General features: G+C 40.5%; 1 protein-coding gene across 1 annotated transcript; it reads left to right on the plus strand.

Annotated features, from left to right (window-relative positions):
- Positions 1-1960: 1960 nt before the first annotated feature.
- avpr1aa (arginine vasopressin receptor 1Aa) lies at positions 1961-6665 on the plus strand. Its single transcript, XM_047353529.1, has 2 exons — positions 1961-3029; positions 4586-6665. Exons 1-2 carry the CDS (start codon positions 2159-2161, stop codon positions 4867-4869), a joined length of 1155 nt encoding a protein of 384 aa, XP_047209485.1. The 5' UTR covers positions 1961-2158; the 3' UTR covers positions 4870-6665.
- The last annotated feature ends 13389 nt before the right edge of the window (positions 6666-20054 follow it).

The following is a 20054-nucleotide window of genomic DNA, read 5'->3' on the forward strand; positions in this document are numbered from 1 at the left end:
GCTGTGTGAGGTTCCCTCCTGCTTCAAACGCTCCACCATCATCCCAGTATCCAAGAAACACACCATCACAGGATTAAATGACCACAGCCATGGCGCCCTGACATCTGTGGTCATAAAATCCTTTGAGTGACTGGTGATGAAGCACCTGAAGGATATCACCAGTCTCCTGCTGGACCGTCTGCAGTTTGCTTACAGGGTAAACAGGTCGGCAGATGATGCTGTCAACTTGGGACTACATTTCATCCTGCAACGCCTCGACCACCCAGGGATGTACGCCAGGATCCTGTTTGTGGACTTTAGCTTGTCCTTCAACACCATCAACCCAGATCCTCCAACAGAAGCTTACACAGCTAAAATTCCCTGCCTTCATCTGTCAGGTGATCACCAGATTCAGAGAACACCACCCCCACACACCCTCCTCACCATCCTCAACAACACTGTCTGTGGACCACTCCTGGTTCCTAGGAACCACCGTTTCTCGAGTCCAAAGATGGTCCTCACACATAGACAATGTTAGGAAGAAGGCCCAGCAGAGACTATACTTCCTGAGCCAACTCAAGATGTACAACCTTCCACAGGAGCTGCTGGTCATCTTCTACACTGCCATAATTTGGTCTGTCCTGTTTTTGTCCATCTCAGTGGGGTTTGGCTCATCCACAAAACAGCACAGGTCCAGACTGCAATGAACAATCAGGTCTACAGAGAGAATTATCACGGCAGACCTTCCATCAATCCAGGACTTATACAGGTCTAGGGTCAGGAAAAGGGCAGCTAAAATCTCTGCAGACCCAACACACCCTGCATATAAACTGTTTAGAGTTTTACCTTTAGATTGGCGCTACAGAGCACTGTTTACTAAAACCAGCCGCCACAGAGACAGTTTCTTCCCAGATGGTCCAGAACAACACCATGTATACTTGGACTGATCTCACATTATATTGTATTGTCATGTCACTTTTATATATATGTACATTTATTTAATATATTACAGATATTTTTTATTTCCATTGTTACATGAAAATAAAAATATTTACAGAGAGCAAAGTGTAATCAGTGCAGCTGATTCTGATTCTGGAGTGATGCATAACTGTGAAGTGGAAGAAAAATTATACATAGTACCAATTGCCAATTACCTTCAGAGCAAAGAGAGCATTGATCAGAGAAGCAGGTAAAAGGTACATGGTAACTCTGGAGCTGCAAATTTAATGTGGGACAATCTGTTGGCGTGACAACTATTAGCAGTGCACTCCACAAATATGGCCTTTATGGAAGAGTTGCAAGAAGAAAGTTGTTGTTGAAAGAAAGCCATAAGAATTCCTGGTAGAAACTTACCAATAGCCGTGTAGGGGACACAGCAAATATGTGGGAGTAGGTGCTGGTGTCAGATGAGATTAGAACTGAAATTTTGGGGCAATAGGCAGAACGCTAGTTGCTGGAGAATTAAAGCGCAGAATATCACCTCAGTGAAGCATGACGATGGCAGCGTCATGCTGTGGGGCTATTCTTCAGCAAGGACAGGGGGGTGTTGAAAACAAACACACACCCCATTTTCAGAGTTTTGGACTCAAAAAAACGTTTTAAATGGTCTCATTTTATTTTTATGTACTATTGCTGACTAAATCAGTGATTTCACAACTGTTTTGGGAACGTGTCGACATGATTGGAAAGAACTGCCGTTGTGCAGACTGCATAGAGCCAATGGGAGGATCCTACTCAGCACTACATTTCCACCAAATCGCATAAGTAATTTCATATGTATATGGAGAACTTTCAGTCATTTCAAATAAACCTCATTTTGCTTAGTCCAATATGCAATTATTGCAGTTGAAATAATAACTGTTTTGAGGACAGTTGGTATTTAACAGCTGCAACACCAAGTAGCGGATGCAGTGTTTTGCAGCGCATGCGTTTTTTTACGCAATGTAATTTGATTCGACTTTAAAAAGCCATCGCAGCAGCCAGCATTCACACAGCCCCGTGTTCCCGTGTGTGAGCAACAGGTAGCTCCATATACGGATTAGAGAGGCACTGCACAGCCCCTCTGGCACTGGATCTGCTGGGGCGCACAGAGGGGCAGTGCCATGCACACTCCATCCGGCGCGCCTCTCCTTAGTGGAGAGAACAGTCTCTGCTTTTCAGATTGACTGGTGTCCTGACGATGGAAGCCCCCTCAAACAGCTCCGTCCACCCGAACGGATCCGATCCGTTTGCCAGAAACGAGGACGTGGCCCAGATCGAGATCATGGTCCTAAGCATCACCTTTGTGGTGGCTGTGATCGGAAACGTGAGCGTCCTGCTGGCCATGTACAACACCAAGAAGAAGATGTCTCGGATGCATCTTTTTATTAAGCACCTCAGTCTGGCTGATCTGGTGGTCGCCTTCTTCCAGGTGCTGCCTCAGCTCTGCTGGGAGATCACCTTCCGCTTCTACGGGACGGACTTTCTCTGCAGGATAGTGAAGCACCTCCAGGTGATGGGCATGTACGCCTCCACCTACATGATGGTGATGATGACCCTGGACCGCTACATCGCCATCTGCCACCCGCTGAAGACCCTCCAGCAGCCCACCAAGCGCTCCTACATGATGATCATCTCCACGTGGATGTGCAGCCTTGTGCTGAGCACCCCGCAGTACTTCATCTTCTCCCTGAGCGAGATCAAGAACGGCTCCGAGGTCTACGACTGCTGGGCGCACTTCATCGAGCCGTGGGGCTCCAAGGCGTACATCACCTGGATGACGGTGGGCATCTTCCTGGTGCCGGTGGTCATCCTCATCCTGTGCTATGGGTTCATTTGCCATAGCATATGGAAAAATATTAAGTACAAGAAAAAGAAGACAGTGCCTGGAGCTGCGGGCAAGAACGGACTGATCGGCAAGTCTTCGGTCAGCAGCATTACCACGATTTCTAGAGCCAAACTCAGGACGGTCAAAATGACTTTTGTGATCGTTTTGGCGTACATCATCTGCTGGGCGCCGTTTTTCACAGTGCAGATGTGGTCCGTGTGGGACAAAAAATTTCAGTGGGATGGTGAGTAATGCATGAAAATGTAATGATTTACACATTTCTATTATAAAAAAGCCGAGTAAGGAATAAACATTTCTCAGTAAATGTAGTTATTAATCGGCAAATAAAAATCCGTTTGCGCACAGTTTTTACGCGCGGAAATACTTGGCAAACAAAGCAGCAATGTGCAAAAATAAACCCATGTGTATTTTTTATAAATTCTGACACGGCCATTGTGAACAAGCCACTTCATATTCAATATAAAAAATGTACATCGCTAAATCTTTCACAACAAAAACGTTCCTCAGTCTCAACCTTTATCTGTTGACTAACTCTATCATGGCCCTAATGTACCACAATTTATTTGAATACATGTATTAAATACATATGTTTAAATAAAAAAAATGTATATATAAATAATTAGTTAAATGTTTAAACAAATAAAAAAATGCCCAGGTAAATAATTACATGTGAAAACTCTTTGCTGCTATAGTATTTATTTATTTATATTATTTATTTATTTATAGTATTTATTATATGTCAAAGTCATACTTTATATAATTATTTTTCAAATAATTTTGTGGCACGCTATTACGGCCAGTGGCGCACCTATATATTTTTCACAATGGGGGCCAAATGGAGCCATTGATTTTGAAAAAGATTATCATAAACAATTTGTCTTTGTTTTGTTTTAACAAATATGTATTTCAGAATGACTAGAAATGAGCATTTACATTTTCACAGTTTTATTCTTTCAAATAACAGGATTCCGTTTCATTTTACAAAATAAAAAACATGACAAAATGATTGAAAATGTATGCACTAAAAATAACAATCTTTGTGTGCCATTTACGAAACACTGGAAATTTTCAGTTATATATTGAATTTTATTGCAGACTTTACTTGCAATAGTAAAAGTACTGCTACATAAACAAAAGTGCAACAGTTGGTTAAAGGGAAAGGCAGGTCCGTTCACTGACGCGTGGACAACTCAGCTTCAGTCACGACACCAACAAGTTAAATATTTGTAATAGTTTTTTTAACAGAAATATGTCAATTAGAAATTTAACATACATTTTTTTTTTTTTATACAGAAATATGTTTTTTCAAATTCTCATCAGGGATCACCTAGGGCTGGATGTAAGAAGTTGTGGGGCTCTGGGTTGAAGCCAGTTGTGGTGCCCTACCAAACATACGTGTATTTTACACACCAACTTCATGAATTTTGTCTTTGTATTTGTGATTTTTGAAGAAGTTCCTTCTAAACGTTGCATTGTTTATAGAAATGCACATAAAAAGGATCCAAAAGTAAGTATGCCAGGCCTGTAAGAGTCAGATTACCAATAAGGCTATCATCACTTTGAATAGATGAATATGGGTTATTTGCACACAAATACAACAAATGTAAACACTCTACAACCCCATGAGCCTTTAAGTTTACATTAGAAACTTTTAAAAGTTTTTAAAGTTTCTCATTGACCACTGAATCACATTCTTCTGCAACCTTGCGTATATCAGATGTTTTTTGGATTAATCATTCCTTCCTCCTTCCTCTCTCCCTCTCTTTATCTGTTCCACAGATTCTGAGAACACAGCAGTGACTCTGTCTGCGCTCCTTGCCAGTCTCAACAGCTGCTGCAACCCGTGGATATACATGATCTTCAGTGGCCACCTCCTCCAGGATTTCGTGCATTGCTTCTCCTGCTGGCACAAACTGAACGTCGACTATAAGAAGGAGGACTCGGACAGCAGCATCCGCAGGACCACGCTACTGACCAGAATCACCAATCGGAGCCCGACGGGCAGCACCGGCAACTGGAGGGAGCTGGACAACTCCCCAAAAACATCACCTCAGAGAGAGTAAACAGACAGTGGCACCAAGAAACACATTTAGAGATAAACTCATCTGTGGGTAGGCATGATTTTGACAAAATGTTTCACAAGCTAAAAAATTCTAAGGACAAGAAAGCGTTTTGCATGGAAGAAATTTGATAAATGCAAATAGAAAGAGATATAATTTGTAGCTCTTTGCTCAATCCCATGTTCGTACTAAATCTTGGTCATGCGAGCTCAAATATGAATACATCAGAAACAAATTGTTTTAAGGGACGGAAGGCAGTTCCCCCTTGACTTGAGTCAAAATTCTTAAAGAAAATCATGAAAGTCACAGCTTCAAACTACCAGTTAGCATTCTTAGACCCCCTCAAAAACATTCAGCTATCTTGATGTTGTCACTGGTGTCCGGGTCTCCCTGTCAAGCTGCCTAACTCAGTTTCCTTTCTGAGTGTTTACAGAGATAAAAGTTACTGCAGCCTGGAGGTGTGCGGGGGTAAAAAAACAGCCCTCCCAGACCTCTCATCTCTAAGTAACCCGAGGCAACCCCCTCATCCTTTGTGTGTGAATTTCCATTTTGTTTTTGTTTTTTTTTATGTTAAAATGTGATTGAAACCAATCCTTTGACCCAACATAAAAGCGTTAACAAGAAGAAAAGGAAAGAAAAAATAAAAATGCATGCAGATTTTAACATTCACTCATTTATCATTTGTCCAATGGGTTGTTTCATGTTCCAGCGGGCTTTTCTTCTCTTTGTGCGGATCTTGAAATAATGGCTTTCATTTCTGCTAAGAAGATGCAGCAGGCACATTGACAGTAGGTGAGCCTGACCCACCCTTTGCACGCCATTCCCATGCTTTTACAGAATGTTGAAGAGAAGCTCACACATTCCTCACAAAACACGTCAGTGCACTTCCCGAGTTTTTTCTGACATCCTGCACCATTGGGGGCTCTGTGTTTTTGGCTTTGTTTGCACTCGAGACAAAAACAATTTCCTGCACTTTAATATGATTTATGACATTATGACTGTCAGAACACAAAGAGAGAGACAAAAAACATGTCCATTCAATCCAAAATGTATATACAATACTTTATGTATGCACATCAATGTGTTCTGTGTATGTTGTTTTTTACAAAAGTGTAGCCTAATGTATATTTGTACATAAAAAGGCACTTGGATATCTGTAAATAGAATAATATATGTAAATCTGTCCGTAATTGCTTTTGCATATAACCTAAAATAACCTAAATATAATAGAGATTTATGTTGAAATACACACATCGATGTAATGAACACTAATGACTTTGTTGCCTGTTTTCATTGTCATAACACTGGAGATTTCACTGTTTGTTTTATGCAGTTGCTGCACAACCACAAAAAACTATGTCTGTTATTTGTGCTGGGAATAAGGCGCTTTTTGAATTTATATCTCAAGCCAATCTGAGGACTCAAATTGTGCCAAGATCTGGGATTATGCAACCTTTCCATTGAAAATAGTGTGAATAGGAAGTCCAGTTAAAACAGACCTCAGACTGGTGACAATAAAACCCTGCAAATACTCCATAATGATACATATGGAGTAGCTTTTTCGAATTATAAATCTCTCAATTAAGTTGCTGGTGGACTTTTTTTTGGTAGAAATGTAATTTATCATTATAGTACATAAAATGTTCAGATTTGGGTGTTAACATAGAAAATATGTTTTGCTTTTGGTTGCATGTTCTTGATTTAACTTACTAAAGCATCCCAGATCAGTGGAAGTGAACAAATTTGGCTCACTGAGTTTTTGACCAATAAATAAATAAATAATGTTACTGACAAATTCATTTTGAATTACTTTCTATTGCACAGAGAATTAAATACACATCTAAACCCTATGGCTCATGTTGGCCATGTTTAGAGAATATGCTTTTAATGCATCTGTCAGATGACTGGACTATTCACTATTTGACCTTTAACCTCACAAATCTTTATATTTTACTACATTATGCTTTTAAAACTAATTGTTAAGATGTCAAGTTGTACTTTACCAGTATTTTATGTGCTAAGCTGTGTTAACATTGAGCTAGCACTCTCTAGAGCAAGGGTGTCCAAAGTGCAGTTTGGTGGCCATTTACAGCCCTCCGAATGATTTTGTGCAGCGCTTGACCACATTTCTAGAATGGAGCAAATCTGGTCTGCAAGCACAGGTGGCTGATGCAGATGGACACCAGCAACTCTTACCCCACACTGATTAATACAGCAAGCGCTTCAGAAGGAAGATAGACCCATGTCCCATTCTCCCGAATGTAGACTAGAAAAAATTTCTAGCCCAAAACAGAAAGCAACCCAAACAATTAGGAAGCTGTATACCTGTCTTTCAATAACACAGTTATGTCAGACCGTTTTTATATTCTGGATCTACAATGATATAGAGATCCCTCTTCCACAAAACTCTTTTTTGCACGTTCTAGTTTAGGGCCACAAAAATGCAGATTAATGCAAGACAATTGGCCTAATCAAAGCCAGAGAAGTGAGACAAAAGGATGCTAGGCTTTTAATTTCCAGATTTGATGTTAATGTGCTTTGTTGAGACAAATGTGCAAAATAGCACCCAAAATAAAACACAGTTTACAGTAAAAACTTTTGCTAATGTTTAAATCTTCAAAAGGTCTTAAAAGATCATTTCTCCAAGATGACCTTTTCCTATTTTGAGTCAGAAATCACCAACTAGGTTAAGCACATTCTTGCTATATTCCTGAGATTTTCATAAAATAATGTTCTTTAAATTTAAGGAGCATTTTTCAGATTATGAAGAAAAAAATGCTTTACCACCCACATATTACACTGATACTATTCAAAACAATTTGCTGATATTAACTGTCTTCCCAACTTCTCTCAGAATAACTCAAACCTCATTTCACTCTTTATCTGTGGTGGTTCTCTTTATCTATCAACATCTGACCCTATAACACAAAGCTCTGAGAGTCATCTCTAATTTTTCTTACAGGAACATTCTCACATGGAGGTTTTATAAGTCCTTCAAATTCAGCACATTAAGACCAGACCTTCTTATATACCTTGTTGATTGCCTGCAATAAAATGGAGAATAAAACAAACATCAGGCAATACTACAGGAATCATCTGCGATCTGCTCTATTTACAGCAATACAGAAACCGAGAATTGCTTGAAAGTATGATAGACATCTCTCAAATTCCCAGTTTAGCATCACCACATGAAGAAGCATGTCTTTGAAATACAAATACTTGAGTAGCAGCTCAGATTCCAGAGCTGCAAGTTAGAAAACATATGGATCGTATCTTAAAATCATAAACCAGTAAGATGAACATTAAAGTTTGTCTTTTATCAAAAAATCCCTTTTTTTTTTAACTTAGTTACAACACTAACATTTCTATATGATTAAAAGAACACTAGCTCTTTTTTGGCAAACGGCTATCCCGTAGTTGCATCACTGTTCCGTTTGCGCTTAGTTATCTTAGAGCATAAAGGATAAGAAAATTAATTTCAACAGAAAGTCTCTTGATCCTTCAGTGTGCTCTGGTAAGTCCAGGAAGATTAATCTCTCAGCCTGAATTGGATCCAACAAGGCTCTGTGAAGCATAGCAGCAACAAAGAGCCTCCCATCATCTCTGTGGTGGTTTGCACATCAACACCTCAGGCAAAAGCAGGCGCAGAGGGATGTCAATGAAGGGTTCAGCATATGGGGGTGTTGAACCAATCTGCACAGAAATCTGAATGATACTTCATCACATTTTCCCATGTTAAAGTCAACGTTTTTTATTGGCACAGTATGTGACATACCAACACAAAGTTGAAGACAATTGTGATGTGGAAGTAAAATCCTACATGGCTTTCTTTTTTTATATATAAATAAAGCTCTGAAAAGTGTCATGCATATGTATTCAGCCCTTGATACCCCTAAGTAAAATCAAATGCATCTAGTTGTTTTGAGAAGTCGCCACATTAGTGAATAGATTCCATCATCTTGTAAAGTACTTTAAATCAGTGTTCGTTAAGGCCTCAGTAGTTTATTAGAGAATATTTGTCAGAGAGAAAGTTGTGGAGACCTTTAAAGCAGGGATACATTTTAAAACCATAACACTGGTTAATACACCATTGACTGCAATCCTACCAAGACATTACATTAATTAGAGAAGCAGCAAAGAAGACTGGTGACTCTAGAGGGGCTGCGCAGATCCAAAGCTCATGTGGGATAATGGGTTGCCAGGACAGGACACCTATTAGTCCTGCACTCACAGTGCTGGCCTTAATGGAATAATGGCAACAGTTTGCCACAAGCCATGTAACAAACACTGCAAACGTGCTTAGATGAGACCAAAATGTCATTTTTTGGTCCACATGCAACAAACTAACACTGCACATCTCCTTGAACAAACATAAGGGAAACATGGTAGTGGCAGGATCATGCTGTGGGAATGTTTGTCTTCAGCAAGGACAGGGAATCTGGTCAGGGTTGATGGGAAGATAGGTGGAACTAAATCCTGTGATAAATAAAACCTGCTAAAGAAGAAAGACTTAGGAGAGGTTCACCTTTTTGTTGGACAAGGACTCTAAATATAAAGCCAGACTGCAATAGATGTATTACTCTCCTGTGTATTTTTGGGCTTAAACACCATGATTTTGCATTAATTAGGACAGACACCAAGGAGCTCCACACTTCCTTTCTTTAATGAGTAAACAACCCCCTCCGTGTTTTCTCAAAGGAAACAAATCCGTTTTTTCTGTTGCCATCCGAACAAGTTGTAACCACAGCTGGCTTCCCTCTGCCTGGCATGCCAGCATGTCCTCACACATAAATGAAACTGAAGCTGACAGGTAGGTTGATATAAGCATTTGGAAAGGCAGGCAAGTGTTTACAAAGTTGGTATTCTAATAAAAATATTTATATTACAATACTTGAGATGCCCATGTCTTGTCTTTGTTCAGCTATGGTTGGTCGGTAGGTGACATGCGGCTCTCTTAGCGCGATCTTTACATGCAACCTCCATCTTCCTGCTCTATTGTTCTCCCCCCATCGCCTTTGAAAGTAACACATACTTTTATTTCCTATCGTGATGGCTAATCTGTCCCATGAGGTCACTCAGCTCATGCAAACAAGCCGATCTAAAAATACTATTATACAAAATCAGGAAGAAGATTGAAACAGAATGATGGTTGAAAGAAACACAGACTAACAAGCTTTTAACTGTATTTAGATGAAATCCAGCTGTAATAACTGTTTGACACAGACTCCAGAAAGATTTATCTTACAATAATACGTTACATTTTTTTGTTCTTAAAAAGAGTACAGCATCCTTATGGTAATTTCTTTCTAGTTTGCATCATAGCTGCCAGTGGCTTTCAGCAAAATTTCTACAGGTTTCTAAAGGGTTTTTCAAAGTTTTTCTTTGCACCTTGCACATTTTTCCTTAACATTTAAAAATAATGCTAGTTAATGCTGACCAAGGAATCTGGCATTAAAGGCTCTTAAACTCACACTATGAACTCGTTTTGCATTGAAACACAAACATCTCAGCAGCAATTCAGTTTTAAACTGTATCTTTGGACAAGCAACCTGCCACAAAGGCATACAGTTGAAGCTAGATAGACAGAACGTTTATTCTCTCAGGTTCTGTCTTGACTGTTTTAGTAATGATTAACAAAATTATTTCCATTTGATAAGTACCAGAATATATATTGTTTAACCTTTCTCAAAATTCAGAATCTAACATACATTTCCATAGGATTTGGTAGAATTACCTCTCAACTTTAAGCTTCTCATGATAGTTTACTGGAATTTTGGCCCATTCCTCCTGACAGAACTATCGTAACTGAGTCAGCTTTGTAGGCTTTCTTGCTTACACAAACCTTTTAAGATCTGCCAATACATTTTCAATGAAACTGAGATCAGGACTTTGTGACGGCCACACTTTAAACACTGACCTATCGTACTTAAGCAACTAATTTATAAGGATGCTTCGGGTCATTTTGTGCCGCAGGTTCAACCGTCTGGCAGATGTCGTGGGATGCTGCTTTACGGTTGTGTCTGCCTCACGGTTTTGGTCCATGAGGCAGACACACTGTCTACTTTTAAGGCTAGGCTTAAAACTTTCCTTTTTGATAAAGCTTATAGTTAGAGTGGCTTAGGTTATCAGGGATGGAGCCTTCCTCCCTCCCTGTTGGTTGGAGTAAGGGGGAGTCAGGTTTAGCCTAAACCGGCTCAGTTATGGTTGAGGTGCAACACACCCTCCATTTCTGCTACCTGTATGACCCCCTCTCTTTTCCAATGGTTATAATCAGTCTGACAGAGAGAGGTATCCCAATCCTTGTGGTTACAATGACCATCAGTGGGACCCTTTGTGGGGTGCCTTGAGACGACATTGTTGTAAATAAGCGCTGTTTAACTACATAATCTGAACTGAAACTATCTGTGTAGTTATGCTGCTATAGGCTTAGGCTGCTGGAGGACATAATCAGAATCAGAATCAGAATCAGAAAAGCTTTATTGCCAAGTACTTTTTTGGACATACAAGGAATTTGTTTTGGCATAGTCAGTGCAATACAATACAAATTAAAAAGTATAAACATATCTACAATATAATATAAATATATGTGCACAGTTTTAAGTGAGTGAGAGTAAATATAGAGCAGTATAAGATGCAAGAGCAATACAACAGTGCAGATGATCATTGTGCAAGTAAAGCAGGAGTCCAAGCTGAGCATTAATGTAACGCATAGAGTTACAGTTTACAAGTGTCCTGTCAGCAAAAAAAAAGGGGGGGGGGGGGGGTGTCAGTGTGGTTTCCGGGCTTTGTTAACAAGGCTGGTGGCAGATGGGAAAAAACTGTTCTTGTGGCGTGAGGTTTTGGTCCGGATGGACCGCAGCCTCCTGCCAGAGGGGAGAGTCTCAAAGAGTATGTGACCGGGGTGGGAGGGATCAGCCAGAATCTTCCCTGCCCGCTTCAGGGTCCTGGAGATGTACAGTTCCTGGAGCGACAGTAGACTGCAGCCATTCACCTTCTCAGCAGACCGAATGACACGCTGCAGCCTGCCCTTATCCTTGGCTGTAGCAGCGGCGTACCAGATGGTGATGGAGGAGGTGAGGATGGACTCAATGATGGCTGTGTAGAAGTGCACCATCATAGTCTTTGGCAGGTTGAATTTCTTCAGCTGCCGCAGGAAGAACATCCTCTGCTGGGCTTTCTTGATGAGGGAGCTGATGTTTGGCTCCCACTTGAGATCCTGGGAGATGATGGTTCCCAGGAAACGGAAAGATTCCACAGTGTCAATTGTGGAGTCATAGAGGGTGATGGGGGCAGGTGGGGCTGGGTTCTGCCTGAAGTCCACATCCATCTCCACTGTCTTTAGAGCGTTGAGCTCAAGGTTGTTCTGGCTGCACCAGTCCAACAGATGGTCCACCTCCCACCTGTACGCGGACTCGTCACCATCAGAGATGAGTCCGATCAGGGTGGTGTCGTCCGCAAACTTCAGAAGCTTGACAGACTGGTGACTGGAGGTGCAGCTGTTGGTGTACAGGGAGAAGAGCAGAGGAGAGAGAACACAGCCTTGGGGGGAACCAGTGCTGATGGTCAGGGAGTCAGAGACGTGCTTCCCCAGCCTCACGCGCTGCTTCCTGTCAGACAGGAAGTCAGTGATCCACCTGCAGGTGGAGTCGGGCACACTCAGCTGGGAGAGCTTCTCCTGTAGCAGAACTGGGACGATGGTGTTGAAGGCAGAGCTGAAATCCACAAACAGGATCCTGGCATAGGTTCCTGTGGAGTCCAGGTGCCGGAGGATGAAGTGAAGGGCTAGGTTGACTGCATCATCTACAGACCTGTTGGCTCTGTAGGCAAACTGCAGGGGGTCAAGGAGGGGGTCGGTGATGTCTTTTAGGTGTGAGAGCACAAGGCGCTCAAAGGACTTCATCACCACAGAGGTCAGGGCGACGGGTCTGAAGTCATTAAGCCCTGTGGTCCTTGGCTTCTTGGGAACAGGGACGATGGTGGAGGACTTGAAGCAGGCTGGCACATGACATGTCTCCAGTGAGGTGTTAAAAATGTCTGTGAAGACTGGAGACAGCTGATCAGTGCAGTGCTTCAGGCTGGCTGGTGAGACAGAATCCGGACCAGCAGCTTTCCGGGGGTTCTGTCTCCTGAAGAGTTTGTTTACGTCCCTCTCCTGGATGGAAAGAGCTGTCCTCGGCGTGGGTGGGAACTTCAGGGTGGGGGTTGGAGGTGCCCAGGCCCCTCTTGAGGTTGGAGAGATGGGGGTGGTGGATTGTGGCTGCAGCTGTTGGGGGGCGTCGTGGGGGATGGTTGCAGGACTGTCCCTTTGTCTTTCAAAGCGGCAGTAGAACTCGTTCAGGTTGTTGGCGAGGCGTCGGTCGTTGATGGAGTGGGGGACTTTCGGCTTGTAGTTGGTGATTTGCTTGAGCCCTTTCCAGACAGACGCAGAGTCGTTGGCTGAGAACTGGTTTTGGAGCTTCTCAGAGTACAGTCGTTTGGCCTCTTTCACTGCCTTGCCAAACTTGTACTTTGCCTCTCTGTATATGTCTTTGTCCCCACTCCTGAAGGCCTCTTCCTTATCCAGTCTTAACCTTCTGAGTTTAGCTGTGAACCAGGGTTTGTCGTTGTTGTAACTCACCCTGGTGCATGATGGTACACAGCTGTCCTCACAGAAGCTGATGTAGGAAGTCACAGCCTCTGTGTACTCGTCCAGACTGTTGGTAGTAGTCCTGAACACATCCCAGTCTGTACAGCCTAAACACGCCTGCAGATTTTCCACAGCTTCACTGCTCCACTTCCTTGTCGTCTATAGTTTATTCTAATGTAAAAACTGACAAAAATGATGAAATTATGAGAAAATACACCTTGACATTTATCTTGTTTAAAAAAATGAATCATAATATGTTTTGATATTTCGATTCTTCTCAGAGATTAATCAATTAAAAAACAATTTTTACAAAGTCTTTACGGTCTGAATTCATTCATTTAACATTCTTAATGTCAAGGATCAGTATTTTTGTTTGCCATGATTACCGCTGATGTACAAAAAATATTAACATTTGTAATATGCTCTTGGAGCCCCACCTGTTGGTTTGAGGGCCCTAAACAGCTGTTTAGTTTGCTTATGCTTCGGGCCACCTCAGTTTTATAGAACCCGCTGCAGAATATGCTGTCATAGAACAAGAAATGGACAATAAAAGAGCAAAAAAAGCTGTAAAATTCAATACCTAAAACCTGGTGGACCACTGATTCATGACCCCCTTAAATATTACAAGACTGTCAGACTTCTTGGAAGCAAATTATAAACTAATACCAGATAGTTAAAAACTTTTGCACAGTAACATATTCTATTACAATACTTGTTTGCATCCTGTTGTCAGCTTCAACTGTCAGAATATTTCCTATGTCAGCTCCAGGTCTGAGAGTTATTGTTTCCCTGCAGCAGGGGGTCTTATTCTGGAATTTGTTGCTAAGGTCATCAAAAGGCAGAGCAGTGGATTTTAAAACCTAATCTAGCTCATGACCCGGCCCAGAAAGCATAGTACACCTATACTTTACTGTTTCCCTTTGCTACTAGATCAGAGGAAAAACTGAATTACCTATGCGGTGAAGAAAGATTAAAAAGGGATGCAATGAAACATGAAGCTGTCCTTTGATGTGAGACACAAACAGGTCCGTGTAGCAGAAGGGCCTGAAATGAATGGTAATACCTCACCACATGTAATAATAGATGATGAATACTAAAAACAAAAAAATGACACACATCAGTTCAAAATTATTTGATCAGAACATTTATGTTTAAGCCCATTACTCTAATACCTATCAAAGATTTCCAGTGCAGCCGATCACTGAATTAGTAAATATAGAGTCCATCCGTGTGTAATCTATAAAAAAAAACGCTTCTCTGGGAAAGCCACAGAGGTTTGTCAATGTATAAATAAAAGAGCCATAAGAACTTTGTTTGAGTTCGGTTATGATTCAGGAAGGGGACATGACAAAAATGATAAATGGAATGAACTTATACAGCGCCCTTCCAGTCATACCAACCTCTCAAAGCACTTCACAGCAGAGCACACATTCACCCAACCCATCGCACTCAGAAACGCACACATATTCATACACTGACACATGGATCGGTAGGCATCTTGAGATTAAGTGTCTTGCCCAGAGGCACATCAACATTTAGCAGGAGGAAGTAAGAATCAAACCCACAACATTCAGATTGCAAGACTAGCTGAAAAGCTGAAAAGAAACACTGGCACATGACCGTGAACAAATTATCCCCAACATGAAAAAGGGTTGTGGCAGCATCATGCTGTGGGGATGCTTTTCTTCAGCAGAGACTGAAAAGTCGCTCATGGAAAGATGGATGGAGCTAAACTCTGGATAATCTTGAGAAAAAAAATCTTTTAGAGGCTGCAAAGACCAGAGCTGCAATGGATTGGTTTTAATTAAAGCATTTTCCTCTGCTAGAATGGTCCAGTCAAAGTCCACATCAAAATACAATTGAAATTCAATGGCAAGACTCAAAAACTGATGTTCACTGACCTTTTGCATTCAAGCTAAATTAGCTTGAGACAAATGAGACAAGATTTTATTCTGTCTGCTGCATAGAGGTGAGCTTGGCAAACTGAGTACAACCCTGTCAAGAGGTTCTACAGTCAACAAAGAGCTCAGGTGTTGTCAGAAAGGGATTTGGATGTGATGAAAATAAATGGATGCTTGTTGGTTTCAGGGACAAAAGCACTTCAGGAATGTGCATCATTTGGTTAAAGCTGTTTTTATTTAGAAAACATTTTGTCTACAAATGAGTGCAGAAGTAAACAGGAAGTACTTTGTTAAATATACCCCCATCCAAAGTCTAATACTCTTAATAGAAGTGGAGAAATGACAAGGCCCAGAAACCACATATATTATATAGAACTTTGCTTTTTAGCTTTTCTGACTTCAGCTTTTCATAAAATAAGCACCAAGTCTGTTTTAATTGCATACACATCCTTATACTCTCATCTTCCAAGGAAAAGGCAAGGTCACATCCTTATACAGTCCCAATCAAACATGTGCTTTGATCTGCTGCTGGATCACAGCATGACGTCACCTAAAGTCAGCATACAGATGAGAATCCTGTAACAGCACAAAACAGGTTTGAATCAAAAACAGAAACACGGAGGTGGGCTGAGAAGCTGCCAGACAGACTGACCTTTTCCTCCGTAAGTCATTATATGTATGCGTGTGCGCTTGGAACATTCAAAACAGGTGTGGAGGGAAACGTAGGTCATGTTTTTGGGCCTCACCGAGTCATTAAACAATGTACTTGAAAGAAATTTCAGCGAAAACATATGCTGGGTTGTTGACGAGAAAACAGACAGAACGTGCAGCTTAGAGTGACACATCGATGGCATTAGTTGTTGCCTAGAAACCAATACCAGGTCAAATTGTGTCTGTGATCAATGAAATGTCAGAGCAGTACATTTTGCTGCTCTCAAGCAATCAGGTAAAAGTAGTAGCTTTGTAAACAGTTGTTTAACAAGACAGGAATTTTAAGCAAACCAGCTTTCACAGAGGGATGGTACTATTTCAGACAAGGATTTTTTATAGGTCAAGAAAGAACTTTCTTTCTTAAAAACAGTCTCATGTTTACATTCTCTGTTGAATAATGTTGAGGAGATCCTGAACAGCATCCTCATGCAAAACTTAGAAAATGTCTTCCTCTTTAAAGGATGGGCAAAGCCTTTTCTTCTTTTTATCCTTTTTTACTTGTTTTTGTGACATGTCGCTCTCCTACCCTGTCAGTCAAACAAATCACATCGAAGTGAGAAGAAATGTGTTGCTGCCACGAGTTACTAATACACAGTGCCTGGCCAAAGTATTCATACCTCTTGAACCATTTTATGTTCAGTCCTAAGGTAAGATCTAGTAAACACCAACTGCTAAAAAGGTGACTTATTCAAACATTTTTTTAGCTTTATCAGTAACTTCTCATAGTACAAACCAATGTGGACAAAATGGAATACGAACCAGGTCTGAAAAGCTGTCAAATCTGCTAGCTAATGTTCTCATTGAGCTGGCTAACTACTATTAGCATTAAAAGTTAATGACAGTGTATTTCTCTGCTTTTTGTACTATCACACACTCTTGCAACATATTCGCTAAAAAGTGTTGTAAAGTAATGAGTGTGAAGGGTATTTGTGAGATACAAATCTTTAAAAGTTCAAATAAACTATTTCTGACTGCAGCTATCGCTGTCTTTTGGCAGCCATATTGGATTTTGAGGTCACCTCTGACTCCTGTTGAAATTCCAACATCACTGGAGCTTTCTGGTAATTCTTCCAAACTAAAAGCTGGAAATTTCTACCTTTGAGTGAAAATGTAAAGCTTAATTGGTTGTATCCCTCAATCAGTCATACAGTACCAATAAATCATAATGCTCTTTGTCTGTGATGTAACATAGCAAATTGTCCAAGTCCTGTTGTGCTACCCCTTTAAACCATCTGTCAGTGCCAAAAAAGATTTATCTATCACATAAAATCCAAATACGATATGTTGAAATTTGATGTTTTGTAACATGACATGATCTGAGAGTATGAATAAAGCCACTTCCTTTTTTTTGCTTGCTCTTGTTGGCAGGGAAGTGATGCACTCATTCATATAATGTGTTTGGTTTGCCTTTGTGTTACGAGGCCAAAATCACCCAATTTCTATTGTATTTTCAAAATGTTCTTCACAGACAAAAAGGCAGAAGCAAAAACAAAAACAGAGCTTTGTCTTACAAACACTGTCACAAAATGTCCAAAAATGAATTGTATTATGATCACAGAGTACTCCAGCACTCTGCAAAAACATGGTTACAACCTGAACAATAAGCCCTTTTTTTTTTTTTTTCTCCTTCCAGCAGACTCTGACCTCAGCTATGCTTAGGAAAACAATTGTTTACCACAAAGCAAGGAAAGAAGTAACAGAGACAAATGACCAGGGCAGGGGCTCCCTGTGGAGCATCTGACCACCATCTTAACCCTCTGATAGCACAAATGACTCCATAAGTTACACATAAATGACTTTGTTGCAGCAAATTTTCTTCTGACTATTTGGAGAACAGGTTTTCTTGTGGTTTTCTTTTTGCTTGTGGAAGTTTGGGCAATCTCTCAGGAAACCAGACTAACATTATGTTCAACAACAAAATGCACAACACAAGAACACAAGCAGATTATTGGGTTTCACAGATTCAGGCTAAAGGTCCTCCAAAATATTAATCAGATTAAGCATGACATCTGCTGGTCAAGGATCCAAACAACAGGGTTCGAATAAAAACGTTCATAGCCCCTTGCTAATTGTAGTTCCAATTTGATAAATTATGGACGTGAAAACTCAAAAAAAAAAATCTAAATCTCAAAAATACTTTAAGTATTGTGCATTGTTTGTATTGTATTACATACCATTTCCATTGATTGTGTTTCTGATCCCTGCTTGTTACAATAGAGTAAGTTATGACCCCTGATTAAATCTAAATATGTATTGACAACTTACTTTAACTTTGTTAAAGTGAAAAAGGCTGTAAAAAGAAGAAATCCGTAAAAGGAAAAAATGTCTCAGGGGTGAAATGGCTAACACACAGCATGCACTGATGTACCACTGTACCTGATGGTGGGCATTAAGTACTTTTCCTCATTTTAATCCATTAATGCCAAGAACTGTTTGTGTTTGTTTCAATTTTTATCTGCCGAACGAACACCGTTCCAGTTAAAGGTCAAGAAGAGTTTAACAATCTCCAAATGTTTATTTTTGTGATGTTAGGACAGAAAACATTTTTTTGGAACTATGTCATCCTGCTCTGTTTCGCCAAGTCCAAAGTCAGTGTAGCCATCTAAACAAAAACCTAGAGCACTTCATTAAGCCCACTGCTGACAAGTTTTATGTGGAGATGTTGATTTCATTTTCCAGCAGGACTCGCCACCTGCTCACACTGCCAAAGTTAAAATACCTGCTTTTTGACCACTTGATTGGCCAGCACACTGAATTCACCTAAACCCCTTAGGTTCTCTATGTGTTATTGTTAAGTATTAGATGAGAGACACCAGAGCCAACACTACAAATGAGCTGAAAGCTGCTATTAAAGCAACTTAATATTCCTTAACACACTAGCAGAGCTGCAGGCCTCTACGCAATGCTACATAGATGCAGTAATTCATGCAAAAAAGGCCAACCAAGTATTGAGCGCATATATTGTTCAGTACATGGACAACATTTTCAGTGTGCAACATTTCTTTAAAAATCCTTTTTTGACCACTAGGTATATAGAAGTATAGGAGTATAGGAGTTATCTTTTTGAACTGATGTGCTGAAATTAATACATTTTTGATGATACTCTACTTTATTCCTCATTTCTGTCAATACAATATAAAGACAATGGCATTGTTTTTTCTAAATCTGCTTGAAACATTAGATTTGATCTGCTGTAATGTTTGGTGCAGCAGGAGTTGTTTTTGTTGCCCAACTTATGAAAACATAGACTTTAGCTCCTCTAGTGGTAAAAGATCATACAAGATTTCACTCCAAATGATGCCCTGAAAATAAACACTGCAGTGACTCATAATCCCTGTTCATATTCAGCATCATAAACACACGAGACATGCATTTTACTTGCTGACATTAAGTCTGAATCACCTCACTGTCTCATACATTTATTGACGGACAGACTCAAACCTCTGTATTTACACCAGCTTGCCACCTCTAGGTTATCCTCCTCTGTAAGCGTGGGTGGGACCCATCCGTGTCTGCGTGAAGCAGTCATCGCTCAGACAGGCCGGCTTATTAAACCCACACACAGGCTGTACATGGCAAACAGATTTCTCAAGCCAGCTTGACCCTGTCATCACTGTCGTAATCTGGTGAAGAAAAAGACAGAGGCAGAGGTGAAGGGAGACGAAGCGCATGAAGTGGAGCAAAAATAGAAAATGACTGGATCCAGTGGAGTTAAATTAAATACAGTCATCGCTGACTAACACTGCAGCATTATGCAATGTGGCAGGGGCACAGAAATAGCTGTTGAATGTGATTTATACTTTATCTCATGTTTTCGTGTGCTTTGTTTTAAACAACAAGCAAAGACTTTTACTTTTTACCAAAATAAAAGATATGAAGAACATAAAATGAACCTTTTGACTGCAAAATTGTGTAGAATTGGTACATGTGGAAACTTCTATTTTTCACTT

This window comes from Girardinichthys multiradiatus, chromosome 2 (assembly GCF_021462225.1).
Source record: "Girardinichthys multiradiatus isolate DD_20200921_A chromosome 2, DD_fGirMul_XY1, whole genome shotgun sequence".
NCBI lineage: Eukaryota > Metazoa > Chordata > Actinopteri > Cyprinodontiformes > Goodeidae > Girardinichthys > Girardinichthys multiradiatus.